The sequence below is a fragment of the Dendropsophus ebraccatus genome, unplaced genomic scaffold, assembly GCF_027789765.1.
Source record: "Dendropsophus ebraccatus isolate aDenEbr1 unplaced genomic scaffold, aDenEbr1.pat pat_scaffold_1403_ctg1, whole genome shotgun sequence".
NCBI lineage: Eukaryota > Metazoa > Chordata > Amphibia > Anura > Hylidae > Dendropsophus > Dendropsophus ebraccatus.
Genome location: NW_027208823.1, coordinates 5,124 through 26,695, shown reverse-complemented (window position 1 = coordinate 26,695; position 21,572 = coordinate 5,124). Strand labels below are relative to the sequence as shown.

At 42.4% G+C, this 21,572-nt stretch overlaps 1 protein-coding gene across 1 annotated transcript; it reads left to right on the top strand.

The window, feature by feature from the left end:
• Nucleotides 1-312: 312 nt before the first annotated feature.
• On the top strand, nt 313-20,627 carry LOC138775204 (large ribosomal subunit protein uL3m-like; the record flags this gene model as incomplete). The annotated part of the gene is made up of 6 exons (XM_069955845.1): nt 313-501; nt 2,231-2,412; nt 10,292-10,383; nt 16,724-16,822; nt 19,768-19,838; nt 20,527-20,627. Coding segments are annotated over exons 1-6 (619 nt in total), but the record flags the coding sequence as incomplete, so codon positions are not given.
• Nucleotides 20,628-21,572: the final 945 nt, after the last annotated feature.

Sequence of the window (21,572 nt, the reverse complement as noted above, 5' to 3'; positions counted from 1 at the left end):
ACTAAGCAAGTCAATTGGTTCATTCACTATGCATGCCTATTTCCTACTATGGGGGAAAAGAGGGACTTGACAGAAAACCCTTTAGCTTCTACAAGAATAGGAGAGAGACGATGTATCAGTACACAGATGCAGCTATATTGAACCTAACACCACAACGTATTGAGGGGGGGGGGGGAGTTGTGTTTGCTGGACACGTGGTTATTTTATATAACCTTGGGAGCTCTTTAGTTTGTTATGCCATCGGTTTATCCCATTACACAGAGCATAGCAGAGCCAGAGAGCAGACGGAACCTTTGTTGTAGTGCTTCTGTTCCCGGGCGGAGCAGTAGAGTGCTGGACAGGAAGAGAGTAGTGACATTCTCATGCCTCCTCAGAGGACAGGATTCTCGTGCTAGTGTAGCTGTTACCTGTTGTGTTAGTTCTCTGGATGGCCATGGCGGCGAAGCTGGGATGGCGGCTCCTCTGTGTGCGGCTTGGCCGGAGCTGTGCTGCGGGGGACGGGTGAGTGACAAGCGGCATGGCAGTCCCTGGATATGCAGGTGTGCGGCACTTGTCTGCAGCCTTCGCTACCGACGGACCGGTTGTGTGTTGTTGTACACGGACTGTTCCTGCAGCCCCTCCACACACAACCTGGTTGAGGTGCCTCATACTTGGAGTGGAGCGGCTGTGCGTAGCAGGCAGCCTGATTCCTCCCTCCACCTGTAACTAAAACTCCCCTCTGCTGTTAGATTAATGAGGGGAGAGTATGGCATACAGTGCCCATAGAATGTATATAGAGTCTATGTCCAATCAATAGGTGTTGTATGGTTGCTTCTGCAGACAGTCTGAGGAATAGGTGATAGTTTACAGGTACACTGTAATGCGGGCTCATGTACCTTATCAGGGTCCGTATTCACACATACAGAATCTTCTGCAGATTTCATGCAGCAGATAAGGCTGGGTTCACACTGCGTTTTCAGCATACGTTTAACGGATAAAAAAATAGTGTCAGCAACGTTTTTTGTGTCCGTCCAAAAAAAATCAGTTTTTTTATAATAGAAGTCAATGGAAAAAACCGATAAAGATCAAAACGGATACACACAAATGCATCCGTTTTTTGCAATCCGTTTTTCATCCGTTTTTTGCAAAAAACGGATGAAAAACAGATTGCATAAACGCAGTGTGAACCCAGCCTAACAATGTAACACAGCATCATATCTGCTGCAGATCTTGTATGTGTGAATGGACACTTAATGAGGTTATCTGGCGAGGAAGAAGTTTTTATACATTGTCGCAAGTATATAGAAAACAATTAAAAAGCTATGCTAACCCCTCCATAGTCCCTGGTGTCATTTTGTGGGTCTCTAGGTCTCCCGCTGAATGAACCCACCACCATTTCTGAGACAGACTTGTTTCAGCGGTGACAGATTCTTCAGCTAATCACTGACTGAAATGGGACACCCCAGCGGCCAGTGATTGGCTGAGTGGTCTGTCACTGCCAAGACACACCCTTCACCAAAGATGAGGTAGGATCATTCAGCAGGGGACCCATAGAATGGCATCGGGGGGTGTGGAGAGGTAAGCTCAGCTTCTTTGTTTTCTATAGGATATAAATGTTTCCCTTGCTGGATAACCCCTTTAAGGGTGCGTTCACAACTACAGGATCCGCAGAAGATATGATGCTGTGTTCAGTTATTTAAATTAAATCTGCTGCGGATCCGCAGCAGAAAATACGCTGCGAATCCTGTAAGTGTGAACGTACCCTAAAAAGTATTTACAACACCAAAAGTATTCACTTTAAATTGGATAAAAATAAAAGATAAATTGCTGCGTCCTATTGGCCCCAAATAGGTGGGACCTCAAGGGGTTGAAGTCCCAATTAAAAATAAAGCAGAAATTTGATTGATGGACAAGCGTAACTCCATTTTTCATTTGAGACATTCTTTATACATGGCCTTCATAGCCTGCTCACTTTGCAACTCACCTTGATTTACACATAGGCACATTTTTCAGCTGTCCCTTCACAGTGTCCCCACTTTAACTAGGAAGAAAGTGATATTGCTGATCTTGGTTTTAAACAGTACAGCACATATATAACATGTGCAGACATCAGCCAGTGACTGTAGCATTGTAGGTACACATCAGCCAAAGTTGTAAATTTATGTTTGCAATAAAGTTGATTCCTGTTAGGGGGCTATGCTGGAATAATGTCTTTATGTTTAGTGTTGATTCTTGGCATGTCTCTCCACAGCCGCACGTCAGGTGTCCTGCTGGTCAGACACAGCAGCACCAACACCTGGTGGGATGAACATCTCTCTGAACAAAACAAAGAGTATATGAAACATCTGACTGCACAGGAATATAATGATATGACGGCAAGCAAACTCTGTCCTCTGAAGGATGAGCCTTGGCCTATAAAGACATGGGAACCAGGTTAGTTATTGAATTAAAGGAGAACTCCAGACAGACATTTTTTCACAGCTGCTGGGAAAGGGGTGGTTAAATAAAATAACATGCACTTACCTCCCCAGTTTCGGCGCTGATGACCGCATACTGCTGCTTCGGTCCCTGGCCTCTCTGAGAGGGGACCTGGGATATGACGTGCCAGGCCTGCTTAGCCAGTCAGCAGCAGAGGTGGGACACCACTACAGCCGATGACTTGCTGAACGGGCCTAGAATGTCATGTCCCAGATCCCCCCTAAGGCCAGGAAATTGCCGGGGCAGAGCAGCAGTATTTGGACACCAGTGTTGGAGCCAGGAAGCAAAGTGTATGCGGTTTTAGGGCACGGTTTGAAACTGTGAGTGTTGTAAATAAGTCTGATGTCTTTTGGTGAAGCATTCCAGAGAACTGGTACAGCATGAGAGACGTCTTGGAGGCCGGAGTGAGAGGTTCCAATTATAGAAGATGTTCATGTCAAATATTTAGCAGAACATGGAAAGGATGGTAGATAGAAATGAGGGAGGAGATGTATATAGAGGTAGATTTGTGGGTGAGGAGTTTGAACTGAATTCTTGATTTAATGGGCAACAAGAGTAGTGATTGGCACAGGGGGGGAGACGTCAATGTAATGGTTGGAAGGGATACTATCCTGGCGCTGCTGCCTGTGATCCCAACCATTCTGGAGCTTAGCCAGCACTTAGAGAAAAGCAGAAAAAATGGGGATCTTGATTTAGGTGCTGCTTCTATGTACAGTTTAAAAATAAAAAGATTCATTACATTTATTACCTGGAAGCAGAACTTGGATCAAGATCACATTCGTTTCTCCTTTTCTCTGATGTTATTGGCCTAGTTATAAAAATGCGATGAGAGCAAGTAGGTGAGCTGTAACTCAACTTTCCAAGAATTATGAATACATAATGTTACATAATTTTTTGCATTCAGATACTATAGGGCACTAAAGAGTAGTACTAGTAATGTGACCAACTACACTGTATAGCACAAAACTGTTATTTGTACACCATATAGCAGGAGTGAGGAGTAAGATGTATAGATTGGAGAGAGAAGCAATAGAGTGACAGATATAGAAGAGAGAGAACAGAGGGATATATGGAGGAGATGGATATATATAGGGGAGAGACGGACAATCTTATTTATTTAAGAACTAGCAGGGGCACAGGCAAGAAGACATAGGATATTGGACACTGCATGAGAAGGTTGAGGAGGAGTGAGGACACACACAGGCCATGCGGAGGTTAGAGGTCACCACACTGACTGGAAAGCATGAGTGCGTCTGAACCACACACAGCCAACAGATTTATGTTATGACCCATCAGGTAACTTTTTGTGTTAAAGGAGTTAAAGTCCGGCAAAATACTTTATCAAAATATTGTATTGCCCTCAAAAAGTTATACAAATTACCAATATACACTTGTTACGGGAAATGCTTATAAAGTGTTTTTTCCCTGCACTTACTACTGCATCAAGGCTTCACTTCCTGGATAAAATGGTGATGTCACGACCCGACTCCCAGAGCTGTGCGGGCTGTGGCTGCTGGAGAGGATGATGCTAGAGGGATGCTTAGTGTCCCTCCAGTGTCCTGTGTCCCTCAGTGTCCCCCTGCCATCATCCTCTCCAGCGGCCACAGCCCGCACAGCTCTGGGAGTCAGGTCATGACATCACCATTTTATCCAGGAAGTGAAGCCTTGATGCAGTAGTAAGTGCAGGGAAAAAGCGCTTTATGTGCATTTCCTGTAATAAGTGTATATTGGTGATTTGTATAACTTTTGGGGGAGGAATACAATACTTTAATAAAGCGTTTTGTTAGACTTCTCCTTTAACCCCTTAAGGACGGAGCCACTTTTCGTTTTTTGCGTTTTCATTTTTTCCTCCTTGTGTTTAAAAGGCCATAGCACTTGCATTTTTCCACCTAGAAACCATATGAGCCCTTATTTTTTGCGTCACTAATTGTACTTTGCAATGACAGGCTGAATTTTTGCATAAAATAATTGCGAAACCAGAAAAAAATTCAAAGTGTGGTAAAATTGAACAAAAAAACGCATTTCTTTTATTTGGACGGTATTTGTTTTTACTCAATTCGCCCTGGGGTAAAACTGACTTGTTATGCATGTTCCTCAAGTTGTTACGATTACAACGATATGTAACATGTATAACTTTTCTTTTATCTGATGGGCTGTAAAAAATTCAAACCATTGTTAACAAATATATGTCCCTTAAAATCTCTCCATTCCCAGGCTTATAGTGCTTTTATCCTTTGGTCTATGGGACTGTGTGAGGTGTCATTTTTTGCACCATGATATTTACTTTCTATCGGTACCTTGATTGCGCATATGCGACTTTTTGATCGCTTTTTATTAAATTTTTTCTGAATTTGATGCGACCAAAATGCGCAATTTAGCACTTTGGGATTTTTTTTGCGCTGACGCCGTTTACCGTGCGAGATCAGGAATGTGATTAATAGTTAGGGCGATTACGCACGCGGCGATAGCAAACATGTTTATTTATTTATTTACTTTTATTTAAAACATGGGAAAAGGGGGGGAATTCAGACTTTTATTAGGGGAGGGGGCTTTTTACTAATAATTTTTTATTTTTTTTTTTACACATAGGGGACTTCTAGTATATACACTCTGATCTCTCATTGAGATCTTTGCTGTATAGTTATACAGCAAAGATCAATGAGATCGTCACTCGGATGCTTTCGGCTGCTGCAGCCGAAAGCATCTGAGTGCTAAGTCGGAATCAGCGTCATCTTGGCGGAGACCCCGGTCGGCACCAGACACTGAGATCGCTCCTCCGGGACAAGACACCAGGGAAGTGCTGCATCCGGTAATCGGATGCAGCTGTCGTCTTTGACAGCTGCATCTGATTACTGTATTAGCAGCAACGGCAATCGGGCCGTGCCCGCTAATAGCCGCGGCCCCGGGCCCCGCTCTGACCACCTCATAGGGTCGGGAGCCTGTCGACCCGGCACGGGGGTGACAGGTCCTCTTTAAGCCCCCAGTAACCATCCCAGTGTAATCATGTGCAGAGCTTCTTTACCCCCAAGCAGAATCACATCTCAGACAACCAGACTCCCCAATACAATTACACGGATAGTTGCTTCATTCCTCTAGTACAGTAAAATTTCTAATTTCAACAGTTCAGTCTCAGACTATAATAGGCTAAAGTGGTGGCCACGGAGTGGGTTGGATTACACTGCTGCTGCACTCTTTCCCTGACTATATCTCCTGAACACAGCGGGTGTCAGCAATGACTACCTGGAGGAGTAAGCAGGAAGGAACATACAGGTCTGTAACATACACTGTGCCTACGCCCTCCCCCCCCCCCCCCATTGTTTCTCTCCCCCTTGCATTGTTTAAATTACCTCCTCTTAATGGAAGAACATGTTGTGATATGTTCTGTCCCTTTGCCAGAAATTATGAAGAACAGGTAATAATTTGTTTTTGCATCTAAACTCGCACATGCTGGGTTGTTTCCCCAACGTAGTCGAGGCCCCAGGGAAATAAACACCACGTAGTTGGAATTGCATGTAGAGTAATTGTGTACTGGAATTTTCCCCCCAGAATGTGGGTGAATTAAATGATCACCCTATATTATATTTGAGCACTGTCCACAAGAATGGCAAGAAAATGTACCAAAAGTTTTAGAATGCAAACAAGATTGTGTATGAACTTTATTAGTGCTTTTAACATCTGCTTTTACCAAGATGGGCTCTCTTGTGTAACACACAAGGTGGAGTTTGAAATTCCTCAGTCTGGGGGAAAGAACAGCCAAATATTTTCCAATGATGGCAGATTGCTTGGTGTGTTTTGAGCAAAAGTGGATTAAGATGAAGGTCTTGATTACCTAAGTAAGATATCCTCTAGCCCTAAATTTAGCTACTATTTGCTGAGACTTAAAAGATAATTGGGAGGAATCAGTAACTATTCCAGTTGTCTAAATTGTGATATCAGTAGTGACCCCTTACCAAATGCATTACAGTCACTAGGTTTAGTGAATACATCCCCTTCTCCTTTCCTGCTTGATTAATTCTGATCATACTATCTAGAAAGCTAATGTCCTGCTGTTATGTAAAAAAAAAGAAAAATCCAAACGGAAAAAAAATATCAATGAAACCAAATCTTGGCATGCTGACAAAAAAAATGGTATACGATAAATCCTGTATGCATTGGCGTAATGGGTGGCCACATTGGCCCCTATAGCGGTGCCTTTCCTGTGCACTAAAAACTCATTTCAAAGCATTAAAAAATACTAAATTCTTGCTGTAATGAAGTCTAGGTGTGAACAAACTGTTTACATTTAAAGTCACCAGAATAGATCCAGGAGAGGGATCCCCCATTGATTTAAGCTTGGTGAGAAAATCAGGAACTTCTAAAATAAAAGACCTGGAGTGTCAAATAAGTTGTTAAATAATCTTTTCAATTAAATCGCTAATGGAAATAGAACTGTTTCTGTCAAAGTCACAGTGGGACGTCCAGGAGGATTCTGTAACTTTTTATTCCCTTTTGGCATTATATAGGAAACATAAACCTACAGATAGGTGAATTTAGATTGTGAGCCCTAAGGGGGACAGGGAGCAATAATTGGCATAACTATGTAAAGTGCTGCGGAATCTGTGTGCGGTATACAAATAAAAGCATTATTACATAATGGGAAATCCTTTTGTAAGAAATTCAAAACCAATAAGGGATTTACTACTGCTCTGCAGTGTACTGTACTGGGCGGCAGAGAGCCCTGTGTCACACTTGAAAAAATAGTCCACTTCCTGTAGGACATACAGCAGCTAATAAATGTTGGAAGACTTGAGATTTTTAAATAGTTGTAATTTACAAATTTGTGTAACTTTCTGGCAACAGTTTGTTTATTTCTCCCAAGTACCCCTTTACCTGTTGATGTGCTGTAATTTGACTTTATTACATTGAAGACTAAAGGATTTCCTCTTACAGGCGCCCTTTTGATCTATACAGTACTTTTTTTCTATGTGAGAGTGCATGTATGTGCAAGTGTATGTATGTGCGCAGTGATTGGCTAAGACGCTAGTTGCTGCTAAACCACATTGCCTGAGGTACCAGGAAGCGGTAGCAATGAGCAGGGACCAAGCGGTGTCTGAGTGGCAGCTGGCGAGCATGATATAGCTTTTATTTTTAGTGTGCCCCCAGTCATATGTAAAACATTTTTATGTCCCCAGACAACCCCTTCAATCCCTTAATGTCTAACGGAAGTTAGGTTTTGTATAGTTTTATGTTTCATTGCTTAAAAAAATGAAAGCCATATTTTTAAGAAATCTGTCTTAAAGGGGCACTCTGGTCAGGACCCCTTTTTTTTTGTCAATCCCCGGGGAGGGAGCAGGTAAAAACAATAACATCTTTACCTGCCTGGCTCAAGCGCTGCAACCCACATTTCACTGGTCCGGTCCCCTGGTGTCTGCCCATTTCCTGAACTTTATACAGCAATTCAGTGGCTGAAGCAGTCTCCAACCACTGAGTATAGCATACAGCGATGACTGCTATATGCTATATTTACCTTTTTTATACTTGCTATGTTTAGTGCTGCCTCTCTGCTTTTATGCTCAACCTATTGTACCTTCCTGCAGAGAAGATATGTCTGTATACCCTGTAGCCAATCACTTGTCATCTGGTGTTTTCTAGTGCTGAGGCCAGTGGCTGCAAGGTATACAGGCCTCATCTCTGCAGAGAGGTAAACAAATCTGGTGGAGATGACTAGAGCATCAGCACTGGGCACTTATAAGGAGTCGTGTGGCATTGTGTATCAGTGGTAGGAGCTACTATTTAGAGTGAAGATCCAAAAACATCAATGACACATGAGCTAAACTTTGTGACTAGAGCCCTTAGCTACACCCCTGCAAGGAAGGGTGAAACAGGAGAAAATTCTTCCAGCATTGTGGTGCTGATAAAAGCTACAAATTACTGTACAAAACAATCCACCGCACAGGTCCGTCGTAGAAAAGGTGAACTAAGGGTAGCTTCACACGTACCGTATCGCTGCGTTTTTAACGCTGCGTTTTTGCTGCGTTTTTTACATGCGCGTTTTGATTTTCACATGAAAATCATGTGAAAATCAAAACGCTCATGTAAAAAACGCAGCGATACGGTACGTGTGAAGGCACCCTAAATCAAGATGAACCCTCCCCGAAGTTGTTTTCTTTTCAATTTTATCAAATATATATTTTTGCACATTCACATTTAAAATAAAAGAAAGTGATAATAAAAAGCAGATAATATTTGCATGTAGCTGTAGGTTGGGCCCCCAAAGACACTACTAATGGCCCCTAATCAACTTTGTTTAACTGTATGAAAATATGGCTGATCGCGCTCCTGTGTGAGTGCAGCGACTAGATCTATTCATCTAGTCGCTGCACTCGCACAGCATCTACTTATCTAGTCGCTGCACTCACACAGCATCTATTCATCTAGTCGCTGCACTCACACAGCATCTATTCATCTAGTCGCTGCACTCACACAGCATCTATTCATCTAGTCGCTGCACTCACACAAGAGCGCGATCAGACAGGCTATCCCCAACTTACTGATTACACGTAGCAGTAACCTGACACGAAGCTCCAACAACCTAAACCAACATCTATACTGGCTTGTGCGAACAATATAGACAGAGCTTTTTAGGTACGAAAAAAACTTTGTATAACTGATTAAAGTGACACTGTCACCCCCTTTTTGCATTCTGACTTCTTTACACAGGTGTAAAAGGTAACTTTAGCAGTTTTCATACCTTATTTATATCATACGTCATGGTGCTTGTTCAAGTAAAAAGTGATCTTTTATCAACTGCAGAAGTGGACGGGGCTTTGCAGCAACAGCGCCACTAAGCCCCGCCAACAGTACCACCATTGGTGCCGCCCCTCCATGGCATCATAGGCACATAGGCCCTGCCCTCTCGCCGACCATTGAAACAGACTGGCCTATGTTGTGACATCACAGAGGGACGGGGCCAACGATTATGTTGTGGGTTGGGCTAAGTGGCACAGCTGCAGTGAAGCCTTAGCATAATCTTTAGTAGATAAAAGATGACTTTTTACTTGAACAAGCACCATGATGTATGATATAAAATAAGGTATGAAAACTGCTAAATTTACCCTTTACACCTGTGTAGAGAAGTAAGAATGCAAAAAGGGGGTGACAGTGTCACTTTAAGTCTTTAGGGAGAAATGGTAGTGCAGAAAGGGAGATTTGTTTTTCTCCTCTCTATATCACAGTGGATTACATACATACATACATACATACATTACATACATGAACAGTAATGGGACGCGAAGGGAAATGAAATCGGTGCCTTGGAGGCACTGGGCCCGTCTCCATTGCACCAGACTTGCTAATTACGATAGACAAAAAAATGTGAATTCTCAGGAACAGGGCAATATTCGAAATAAGGGGCACTATTTGACCTAGTCCGTCGACGGTGAGCAATTCTGCTGTGATTCACTTGAAATAAACATGGCCAACTCCTAGGTAGGATGTAAGGTGCAAGCAGCAACTTAATTTGAGGGAGGCTGAGAGGGAGCAGAACTGTGTAAGGCGTAGTACATAATTCTTGGGCTCCCTTCTTCTAACCCTTCTGATGTGCTTTGCCTCCTTAGGGCCTGTTCACACTGAGTAAAACAGGCCGAATTCCGTGGCAGAGCTCCCCGGGATTCTGTGGCAGGAAGCTCCGCCACAGAGTTCAACGTGTTTTGCACAGTGTGAACATACCCTAAGGCCCTGTTACACAGTGTATTGGATTAGGGTAGAGTGTTTTTTTTAATACATTTCCTTTCACTGGGCCTATTTTATGATTTCTGAATCTTACATCCTAATAGAACTCCTGATTGTATTACAGGCTCCAACAGAGTTGGTTTAATAGCAGTTAAACTTGGTATGATGCCGATATGGACCAAATCTGGGAAAAAGCATGCAGTCACCATGTTACAAGTAAGTTCAAAGGAACTTGTGTGATTTTCTTTTGTTTAGTATTTGCCTTCAATATAATTTTCTTTATATCACTTTATATCACTTGTGCATATCCACAAGTCTCATACTAAGCACACTTACAAAAAAAAGAAAAAAAGACAACACAAAAGGAACTGTCTTTGCATTACATGTTAATTGTAAGGGAAAAACATAGAAACTCCAATGTTGACAACATTGTATGACTCTGTGGCAAGGTTGCCATGCCACATGTGTATGTTCTAAAAAGTACATTCAGTACACTGGGGAGTGGCCGCACATAATCAGAACCCTGCAGTTCTTGACACAAACTTTGGTGGCAGCAGTGGGGCCAGTGACTTCCCTTACTGCTGTAATATATAAACAAAGACTCTGTAACGCTTGTATACAACATATAGTATTCCATTGTAAAGGGTTAATGTTAAAGCGTTTTTCTCACCTGGCTGATTCAGCTCAGCATCACTCTATCCCACTATTGCTGCCTGGTTTGACAAGGGGATAGTGAGAGCAGGACACAGTGATGCTGAGTTGAATTTAGCTCTGCGTCTTTTTGTCTCCCATTGATGGAAGGAAGCAAAATGTTGTACAACAGCACAAACCCAGTATGGTTGAGGTGGGTGCCCGTCTCTACACCCTGGCCCAGGGTGGTAGAAGATCCAGTAATGAAGTAGGAGACAGCACATCCAGAGATAAAGTTGAAAAAACGTGTTTAATGACACACCAGTGCGCGACGTTTTTGTCTCCCATTGATATCACAGGTGGCTCCAGGGACAGTCCATTATAAATACAAAGAAAAAGAAGGGTTATGTTATTTACAAATAAAGCACACAACAGGTATGAAAAATATATCAATCTTTATTAATAATAGCAAGGGTAACAAAATCAGAACAAACCAGGTCCCTAAATCCGATTAAAAACACTTAAAATATTTCACTATAGAGACCAAACCAATATACTTGGTCCCTGGAACCTACAACCTGATACAGTAACCTTCTACTGATCAGTATACATTTAAAAGATGAAATCAACTTATCACATGGTGATAACCACACAAACAATGCCACGTGCAGTAATGAAAATGCAATACATGTATTCCAAAGTAAAGTGGTGCAATTTTTTGTAAGGTAGAAATAAATAAGGAAAAAAAAAATAAATGTTAAAATCTCAGGAGCCATTCAGTCTGCTTGTAGGCACAAAAAAAATCAATAAGGCTATGCTCACACTGCGTATGATTCCGTCCGTAGTGCGAACCGCGAATATACGCACATAGTGTTTAGGTTGATGCGTTCACTTGAAAGTATACGATATACGCCCGCACAGTGCACACTACGTATGAGCTTACGGCCGGATCGTATACGGCGCCGTGAAAAATGAACAAGACCATTGTTTGAGGACGGAAATGTTGAAACTCACGGCCGTGGATTTCCATGCGGTCCCGAACGAAGTAATTATTTCAGCCAAATTGAACTTGATTTTTCGATCCAAAAGGTTCTGTGTGGTTTACGGGGCTGGGCGAAGATTTCCAAGTAAATGACCTGCCTCAGATCGCTTCGAAACAAGCTAGGGAAGCATAACTGTACTGCGGGCGTATGTTCGCGGTTCGTACGCATCCGGTCGCATGTCGATTTTTCCCACGCCCGATCTACGGACGGAATCATACGCAGTGTGAACATAGCCTAAAAGTGTAAGTTGGTGGGTGATTTTTCTAAAGTGTAAAAACAAACTAATAGTAGAATATGTTATAAAAAATATGTGAATACATTTATATATGATTAGAATGATATATGGCAAGGATTAATTATTTTTGATTGATATGGTGACCCATATCCACTGAGAGTAGTCTGAGAATTTAGCAGTAGTACAGTAAGTAGTTAGAGGCTCAGGTGTTCCTTTACTCCTTGTGACCGTGTTGACAGCAGTGACTACTGTGGATGTGATTGAAACAAAAGGTGATTACATTGCTCATCACAATGAAAAAATAACTAAACAAAGTTTTCTAAAGTCATCTCTAATTAGAAGTGACACTCTTTATTTGTTTACTGCAAGATGGAAAACTGCTTTGCATAGTCTGTGCCTGAGACTTCTCCTGCTGTAAATGATTGGCAGTCAGATTTAGTCTGGCAAGTTCTCAGTGAATGCTGCTGCACACGAGTTCTGGGAAATGGAAGTGTGAAATCTTCTATTGTTACCCAGCTTCATATTTTATTCCTGTTTTAATTCAGAGATACTGTATCTGTAATCGTGCTTTGTCACATTTGGTTAAATCCAAAACAAAATTATGTGTGAGAATATCCTTTATAGCAACAGTGCCCCCTACCTGTATGTTCATGTTACATTTTTATTTATCTTTTTAATTCTTTGATGATCCTTTCATTTAACATTAGGGAAATGCATTATCACAGTTTTATTACAAAATTTCTGTTTCACAAATCAATGCCTTTTTGAGCTGGAATGATTCTGGTAATAGGGGAAAGATATTGCTGGGAAATCAGTTTCTGCGGCTGCTCTTCTTGGAGCCGTTCACAGCTCCAGTGTTCTGTCAGTAGAGAAAACTGCTGACATCGTGTTTAGTGGGTGATCTATGCAGCCTTATTGTTTCCCTATGGATAGTAAACCTATTCTATAAAAAGTGCTTATTGTCTGCTTATGGCACTGGACAGCAACCATGGCTTATTTGGTTTCCTCTTTATTATACTTTCCCTAATTATTGTACTTTTCCCTAATCCCTCTCACTTGTTAATAACTAAAATATTGAGTAATTGAAACATAGTATTAGAAAATTACTCATAATGCAGTTTCATAATTTGTCTTTGCATATAAGAGTACATATAGTTCCATGTCACTGATCTATCATTTGCTGCAATTAGATGGAACCCAGAGGAAGTGCACTGATTAGACTCCACCCTCTGCAGTCATGTAAATCCTGGGTAATCTCTGCTGCACTAGGAGAGCCGTATCAGAGAGAAACAAGGAATCCATATAGCAGACATCCCATAAATGTCACATCAATTGCAGCAAGTATGCACAAGGCATACACAAGAGTCTCTCTGCATGATTCTGTAGTAATAGCCTACCCTGCATTGTAAAGGCAACAAACTGCTTCATTATTGAGGTCATATTTACATGTTTCAGACTGGTTCACATTTGAGTCTGAGATTCGATTTAAAGCATATGTTGCAGATTTTGTTGGAAATGCCAAGCAGAATTCTACATCCTGCAGCATTATTTTTTTCACAGAAAAAAAAGGTCAGACTCCATGATAAAAACCGATGGACGCCATTAAAGTCAGTGGGGTGCATTTAAAGGAGGTCTGGTGAATTTTTATTAAAGTATTGTATTGCCCCAAAAAAGTTCTACAAATCCCCAATATACACTTATTACGGGAAATGCACATAGTGCTTTTTCCCCTGCACTTACTACTGCATCAAGGCTTCACTTCCTGGATAAAATGGTGATGTCACGACCCGACTAACCAGAGCTGTGCGGGCTGTCGCTGCTGGAGAGGATAATGGCAGGGGGACACTGAGGTACACAGGGCATTGGAGGGACACTGAGCATCCCCCTGCCATCATCCTCTCCAGCAGCCACAGCCCGCACAGCTCTGGGAGTCGGGTTGTGACATCACCATTTTATCAAGGAAGTGAAGCTTTGATGCAGTAGTAAGTGCAGGGGGAAAAAAAACACGTGCAGTCGGGAACCCCCAGTGTTTTCCTGCTGACAGTCTTCTATGTTTCTAACTAAATATTCACCATACACAGAGAAAAAGATATAGAGGGGTCAGCCATAGTGACATAGAGGTCAGACATAGGCCCAGATTTATCAGCTTTCTGTCAGTGTCTGTACTCCTGAATAATCATGGCCCCACAGGAACTACCCGCTCAGCCACTTAGTGACTGCAGCTGTGTCCCGCCTTACTCACTGATTGTCTGAGCGGCATCTCTAAGTGGGACCATGAACGGTGACAGGTAAATATGACTACTTTATTATGATTTCCTGCTGCATCCATACAGTAGCGCACACACACAGCCTGCTGCAGCCATGGCGCGCACACAAATTGCTGAAGCCATAGCACACGCACGCACACACAGGCTGCTGCAGCCATAGCACTGACACACAGACACAGCCTGCTGCAGCCATAGCGCGCGCGCGCGCGCGCGCGCACACACACACACACACACACACACACACGCACACACGTAGCCTGCTGCATCCAGAGCACACGCACACAACCTGCTGCAGCCATAGCGCGCACACAGCCTACTGCAGACATGGTACATACACACACACGCAGCCTGCTGCAGTCATAGCGCACACACAGCCTGCTGCAACCTTTGCACACACACATGTAGCCTGCTGCAGCCATAGCACACACACACAGCCTGCTGCAACCATAGCACACACACACACACACACACACAGCCTGCTGCAACCATATCGCTCACACACACACACACACACACACACAGAACCTGCTGCAGCAATAGCGCGTGCACACACAGCTGCCACACACAGCTTTCTGCAGCCATAGTACATACACACAGCCTGCTGCAGCCATAGCGCAAACACACAGCCTACTGCAGCCATAACATACACAGCCTACTGCAGCTATAGCGCGCACACACAGCCTGCTTCCGCCAAAGAACGCACACACACGCATACACACAGTCTGCTGCAGCCATAGCACACTGAAGAAAAACACACAATCTGCTCCTAGAGAGAAAACACCACACTGAGGGGAGAGGTTACTGCTACACTACTTATGGCTTTTCCTCCTTCTTCTGTATATTACACAGGATATCTTCATATTACACATATATAATCATCCAACATTTAGGAAAAGAACAGCACAGATCTCCCCCCACACAATGGACTCTTCCAGCTCAGAAACAAGCTGCCAAATAGTGACCGCCGACTTTTCTCAGACCCCCTCCCCCCTTATCTAATAGGACCAGCGCTTTATTACCGATATATGGAGGGAACTAAATGTATGTGTTTTTCTGGTTGTTATAAATAAGGTCCTTAGACTGATACAACATAAAAAATATTCATGAGGAAAATTTATAAAATTCATATATATCATGTCATATCTTATATATCAATTATAAAGTTTTTAAAGATTTTTGTAAAGGTGGAGTTGGAGTCTGTACATTTTTTTTCCTTACTCCAACTCCACAGCTCTGTTGGAAACCACAGTAATCTTAAAGGACAACTCCCACAAAAATTTTTTTTTGCTCATTTAACACACATTTCAAAGTTATATAACTTTGTAATGTGGTTAAATACCCGGCCTGGCCCCCTTTCCCCCACTTTCGGACCCCCGACCCCCCACCCCGGAAGTTAAAGAATGTATACATTACCTATTACGATCGTCACGGTCCTCTTCTCCGGGGCGGCATCTGGTGACGAATACGTCAGAGCCGAGGGGCGGTCCGGGTCTTCTTCCTCCTTGGCGTCTTCATGCAAAGTGAATGGGGATGAAAAGGCTGCTGGTGCACATGCGCACCAGCAGCCTTTTCATTGGCTGGAGCGCATCACATGGCTTCCAGCTTGCTCAGCCCTGATTGGCTGAGCTTGCTGGAAGCCATGTGATGCGCTCCAGCCAATGAAAAGGCTGCCGGTGCGCAAGCGCACTGGCAGCCTTTTCCATCCCCTGGACCCGGAAGTCGGAGACATCGCTGGATGGCGGACGGCGGCGACGGAGAGGCGGACGGCGGGCGAATCGAGTGGCGATCGTCACCGGAGAGATGGTGAGTATGGTGTCTGTGTGTGTCTGTGTTTTTTTTTTTTTTTGGAGTCCCGCGGGAGTTGTCCTTTAAAACCACACCTTGTTGGTTTCCATTGTGTGGTACTTCTTTGTACATGCAATACACATTACACATTGGTATACAAGGTGTTAGTTTTCATTTCTCATGAGACAGATATGAGCTTTCAGACTACTTCAGACTATGAAGAGGTGCTGTAGTCATTGATCCTGGCCATAACAGTAATGATATAGAGCGCCCAAGGAATCAAATAGGTAATAGGTAATCACTAATATATAACCACAACAGAGCACTGGCATTGTGTGTTATTTAGTATTTTAATTAACTATACTTAGAAATATAGTTAATTGTGTTTTCAATACAGAATAAAAGGGGGAGAAGGCATAATAATCTAGATGTTTTCCAAAAGACCACAATAGAATTCTATGGCTATGTTCAGCTTCATTGCAAGCATACACCACAACTATCATGTGTGAACAGACAGAGCAGTTATCATGTTATTCTGCTTCTTTTTTATTTAAAGTATTTATCTTATTACAGCCCAGTGTTCAACTTTCTCATAGGTCCAAGACTGTCATGTGATTAAATTTACACCAAAAGAGAATGCTAAAGAAAAAAGCGCTACTCTCACCATAGGAGGAAAAAATGTATCATCTTTTTATGTAAGTATTGAAATACTAATAAACCATGTATACATCTTTAAAAAGTTCCATGTAATGTGATTATCCAGTAATTTTCATTAGTAGAATAGCTGTTGGATCAGCCATTAAAAAATATTTTAAATTAACCAGTACCAGAAAGTGCCAGAGAGTTATAATTTACTTCCATATAAAAATCTCAAGTCTTCCATTACTTATCAGTTGCTGTATGTCATGCCTGGAAGTAATTTACTCATCTCTAGCACTTTCTGACACAAATTGATTTGAAAGAAACTATTTTGTCTTAGCATTGACAGCCTACTCAGCCAACACTGCAGCCCTTGATTGGCTAAGCTGGCTTTCACTGCTGAGACGAAAGGGGTTTCAGAAATGGTTGTGAGAGCGCAAAGGAGCCACAGGAGGGCCCTCGGGGAGTGTGGTTAGGTAAAAAAAAAATGTTTTATGTTCTATGTAAGAAAAGTAATATATATATATATATATATATATATATATATATATATATATATATATATATATATAAAGTTCACAGTGGAGTGCACTCTCAGACCTTGTGCAGGAGTGCCAGCAACGAAGATTGAATCCACGTCTTCTCAATAGATATCCCAAGAAGTTGCAACACATCCAAATAGTGAAAAATTTAGTGATTTTTATTTCATAGTAACAATATCAGTAACTATATACACACACACAGTGGTGCCTTGGATTACGAGAATAATCCGTTCTGGGACCATGCTTGTAATCCAAATCCACTCTTAAACCAAAGCAAATCTTCCCATAAGAAATCATAGAAATGCAGACAATTGGTTCCACACCCCAAAAATAATTTTTTCATTCTGAATAACATTTTGAACAGATGAAACAATGAGAAACAGCTGAATATGTAATATTATAAGTTACTGTACAGTATAGCAATCAGCATTTGGAGTATAATGTATACTATGTGCACAAACCTGATAACACAGCAGCAGTTTGTAGAGCAGTTGTATAGGGTGGAGCTGCACATCCCCATAATGCAGTAGTGAAGTACAACAGGCTAGAATAGAGAAGCAGGGCTGCTGTCAGAGGTCTGTGTGGTCACATGACAGCAATGGGCAAAGGGTGTGTGTTCATCATGGACCAATCAGGACTGACAGAGACTCCAGGGAGAGAGGGGTTACAGCAATGGAGAGATTACCTCCACAGTCCTGTCCCCTGATGCAAGCCCCAGCCTGAAGTGGATCTGCTATAATTTGGAAGGTGAGGGAGACCTCCTGGGTCAGAGTACAGTGCTGTAGACCCCGCTATGCAGACCATGCCTCTCTTTCACTCGTGTTCCCACCCAGTACAAGGAGCTACTAAACCAAGGCAATGCTCTTACACCAAGTCACAGTTTTGAAAAACTGTGAGCTCTTAAACCAAACGCTTTTAAACCAAGTTAGGCTGCATTCCCACGTTCCGTGATCTGACGTGGAATGCATGTACCAGAGTCCCCCCTGCGCCCGGACAGCATCTGTAATTGGATGCTGGGAGCGGGGGAGACTGTATTCATAAGCGCCACGCTGTAATGAATCAGCCGCGCGGTGCTGTTACTACAGCACGGTGCTTATGAATACAGTCTTGCCCGCTCCCAGCATCTAATTACAGATGCTGTCCGGGCGCGGGGAGACTCCGGTACATGCATTCCACGTCCTTGATCCGTCAGGATCACGGAACGTGGGAATGCAGCCTTACTCTTAAACCAAGGTACCACTGTATGCATGTGTGTGTATATATATATATATATATATATATATATATATATATATATATAATCTCACACACACACGCACACTGGATTGTTTTTAAGAATGTTCTTTCTAATTTTCCTACCTATGTATTATAAAATAATCCTGAAATCTTGCAATACTCATTCTGGCAACGAGGCTTAATATAGGCTTACACGTCCTGTTATATATAGATCACTGTTCAGTGGTCTCCACAGTTATTAATACATACAATATTACAGTGAAAGGTGACAGTTTATAAGTAAGACAGGATAATGCCATTCACAATAGGTAATGGCCATAGCTTCCCCTCTCCGCCTCCCTGTACTATGTTTGGTACACTTTGGTACACTGCATTTACTGGATTAGATTTTGTCTCTGCTTCTAACAGTTTCTGGTGTTATTGGTTTGTACTTTCCAGATCACTGTGTCTACTTTATTCCTGTGCATTGGTTGAGTAATTCATGGCCCTATGGAAACATTGTCACAGTGAAAACTATTGAGTAACCTGGCATGACCTGCCGTGAGGTGACAATTCCTACTGTGTTGTTATTGGGAATAATACACTGTCCAGTATTTGCGTATAGCATCCCTACTATACATGTCATCTTATTCCTCTGATATTTTGGGTTATTCTTCTTCTGCATTTATATCTTTGTGTAGATAGCAGCTGCATGTTCTGTTTAAGTACCCTCAGATACAGCATGTTGTGTGTTAACATGGGATCGGATAAATATATTTTTATGTGACCAGTCCTAATAAATGGGATTATCCAAGTGTGACACCCTAGACAGCCAACTAAATTGCTTTCCACGAGATTAGGATTTTTTTTTTCCAATGCCAGTTGCATAGGCTCAGTATCCCGCTGCAGAACTTTAATCCATGAAGAGATTTAAGGTACAGTATAGCAAGTGTTTTTCTTGGACATAAGATAATGGATTGTCCACCGCTCCAGTTGAATAAAAGTTGAATCTTTATTTCACATCTTTAAAATGAATGACAAAACAATAAAAACATACGCCAACGCTATTCAGGACGTAGCCCCTTAATCATGATTAAGGGACTACGTCCTGAAACGCCTCAGCGCATTTTTTATTGTTTTGTCATTCATTTTAAAGATGTTGAAATAAAGATTCAACTTTTATTCAACTGAAGAGGTGGACAATCCATTATCTTATGACTCCTGCTTCCACCTGTTGGCACCAGGTGTTTTTCATCTACCTGCTCCTTCCCAGGATACCACCACACAAACAGAAGACTAAGCACAAGATACAAGGGTGAGCTGACTGCAACCTGCTTTCTACTTTTAGTTTTTCTTGGACAGTCTGTATTGATATACTATACTAAATAAAGTTCACTGTATTGTGAGTTCTTGGAGTGTTTATAGAGGTACCTCCTAGAACATAAATGCACATAAGCAGCAGTAATTCTAAGACTCTGGGGACTTGGGACCTGAGGTAATGCCATGCTGACGGAACTGCATAAAGACCTTCATGGATCTCTGGAATTGTGAGCACATGTTTATAATAAGGTTTACTCGTAAGATTGGTGAAGTTATTAGTTGTTAGTGTTTGCACATCCCATTTTTAGTTGCCATTTCAGTGAAGCAGGAGTAAAATCTGCACAATTTTATTGCTATTTGCAAAAAATGCAAGTGTGGCAACAAAGCCCTAGGTTGGGAGATGGTTTGTATGTCTTAACGTTGTGCACAAATGTGTGTTACCTAGGAGAAAGGCCAAATACTGTCCAAAACTCCTTGGTTTTATCCATCCTATGTATGTGTTAAGTCATACTGTAACTACTATGACTGATTTTAATGGTATTTAATAAAAGGCTACAGTTTTTACACTAGAAAAGTGCTGGTGCGTTTACAATTTTGTTTCAGGTCACTAATATTGAAAATAATATTAGTTTAAAAACAGTAGGTTATGGTGTTTTTTGTTTGTTTTTTCTCCCATTTCACAGAAACCAGAAATCTATACTGGAGTTTTACAGAGAAGCTGGAGTCCCACCTAAGCAGAAAATCAGCATATTCAAAGTGTCAGACAATGCCATCCTCAAACCAGGTAAGGCATTGAAAGAAATGGTAAATTTTTCTTTAAAGAAGTCCGGCCCAACACTATTATTTTAATTCCTGCCCACAATCCAATGTTAGACAAATGCCTAATATACATCAGTAACTAATTCCTGCATCTTACCTAACTTTTCACCCCCTTCTCTGCCACCGGAAGTTCTGTAGTTCAGCAATAATTGCTTTCGTCACGATCACAGCCGCCATCTTCATTCGTTACGTTGCCATCCACGTTACTATCCGAGGTGTGCTTGAGCAGGGACGGAGACACCTCCTTCATTATCTGGGTGGTGTTTATGCAGCTGCAGTAAGGCCGCCTGGACGTTGATTGGCCAGACGTGCACACAGGCTCCAGCACGGCAACTCCCTCCCTCTCTCCTGCTCCTATCAGCTCCCACTGCCGACAGCCTTTCCCTGGCTCTTATGTGATTTCCAGCCCGGTCACATGGTGTACAGAGCGGTTACTAGCACAAGTATATACTGCAGTGCTAGCAACAGCTCTGTGTTCATATTGTCTTATAAAGGGGTTCAGAACAGGGGAAGAAGCTGGGGGAAAACATTCACAGTCTCCTCTGAGAACAGAGGAGAGGGGAGAAAGATTCACGGAGGGGGGATGGCTGCTGGAGAGAACAGCCACAGAACAGCCCGGAGGAGAGGGGAGGGGAGGTGATTGCATCACAGAACAGCCTCAGCAGAGACCAGCACAGAGGCCAGGGGAGGTGGATGCAAGCTAGAACAGCCTCAAAAACGGAGGGGAGACATATGCAAGCCAGAACAGCCTCAGCCTCAACAGAACGGAGGAGAGTGGAAGTGACCAGAGAGCAGGTGGATGCAAGCTGAACAGTCTGAGGTGTATGTGGTGATTTTTGTGTATACTGGTAGATGCTGGTTCCAGAATTCTGCATCAGGGAGGCTTGCAGACACTGTACTAGACCTGCAG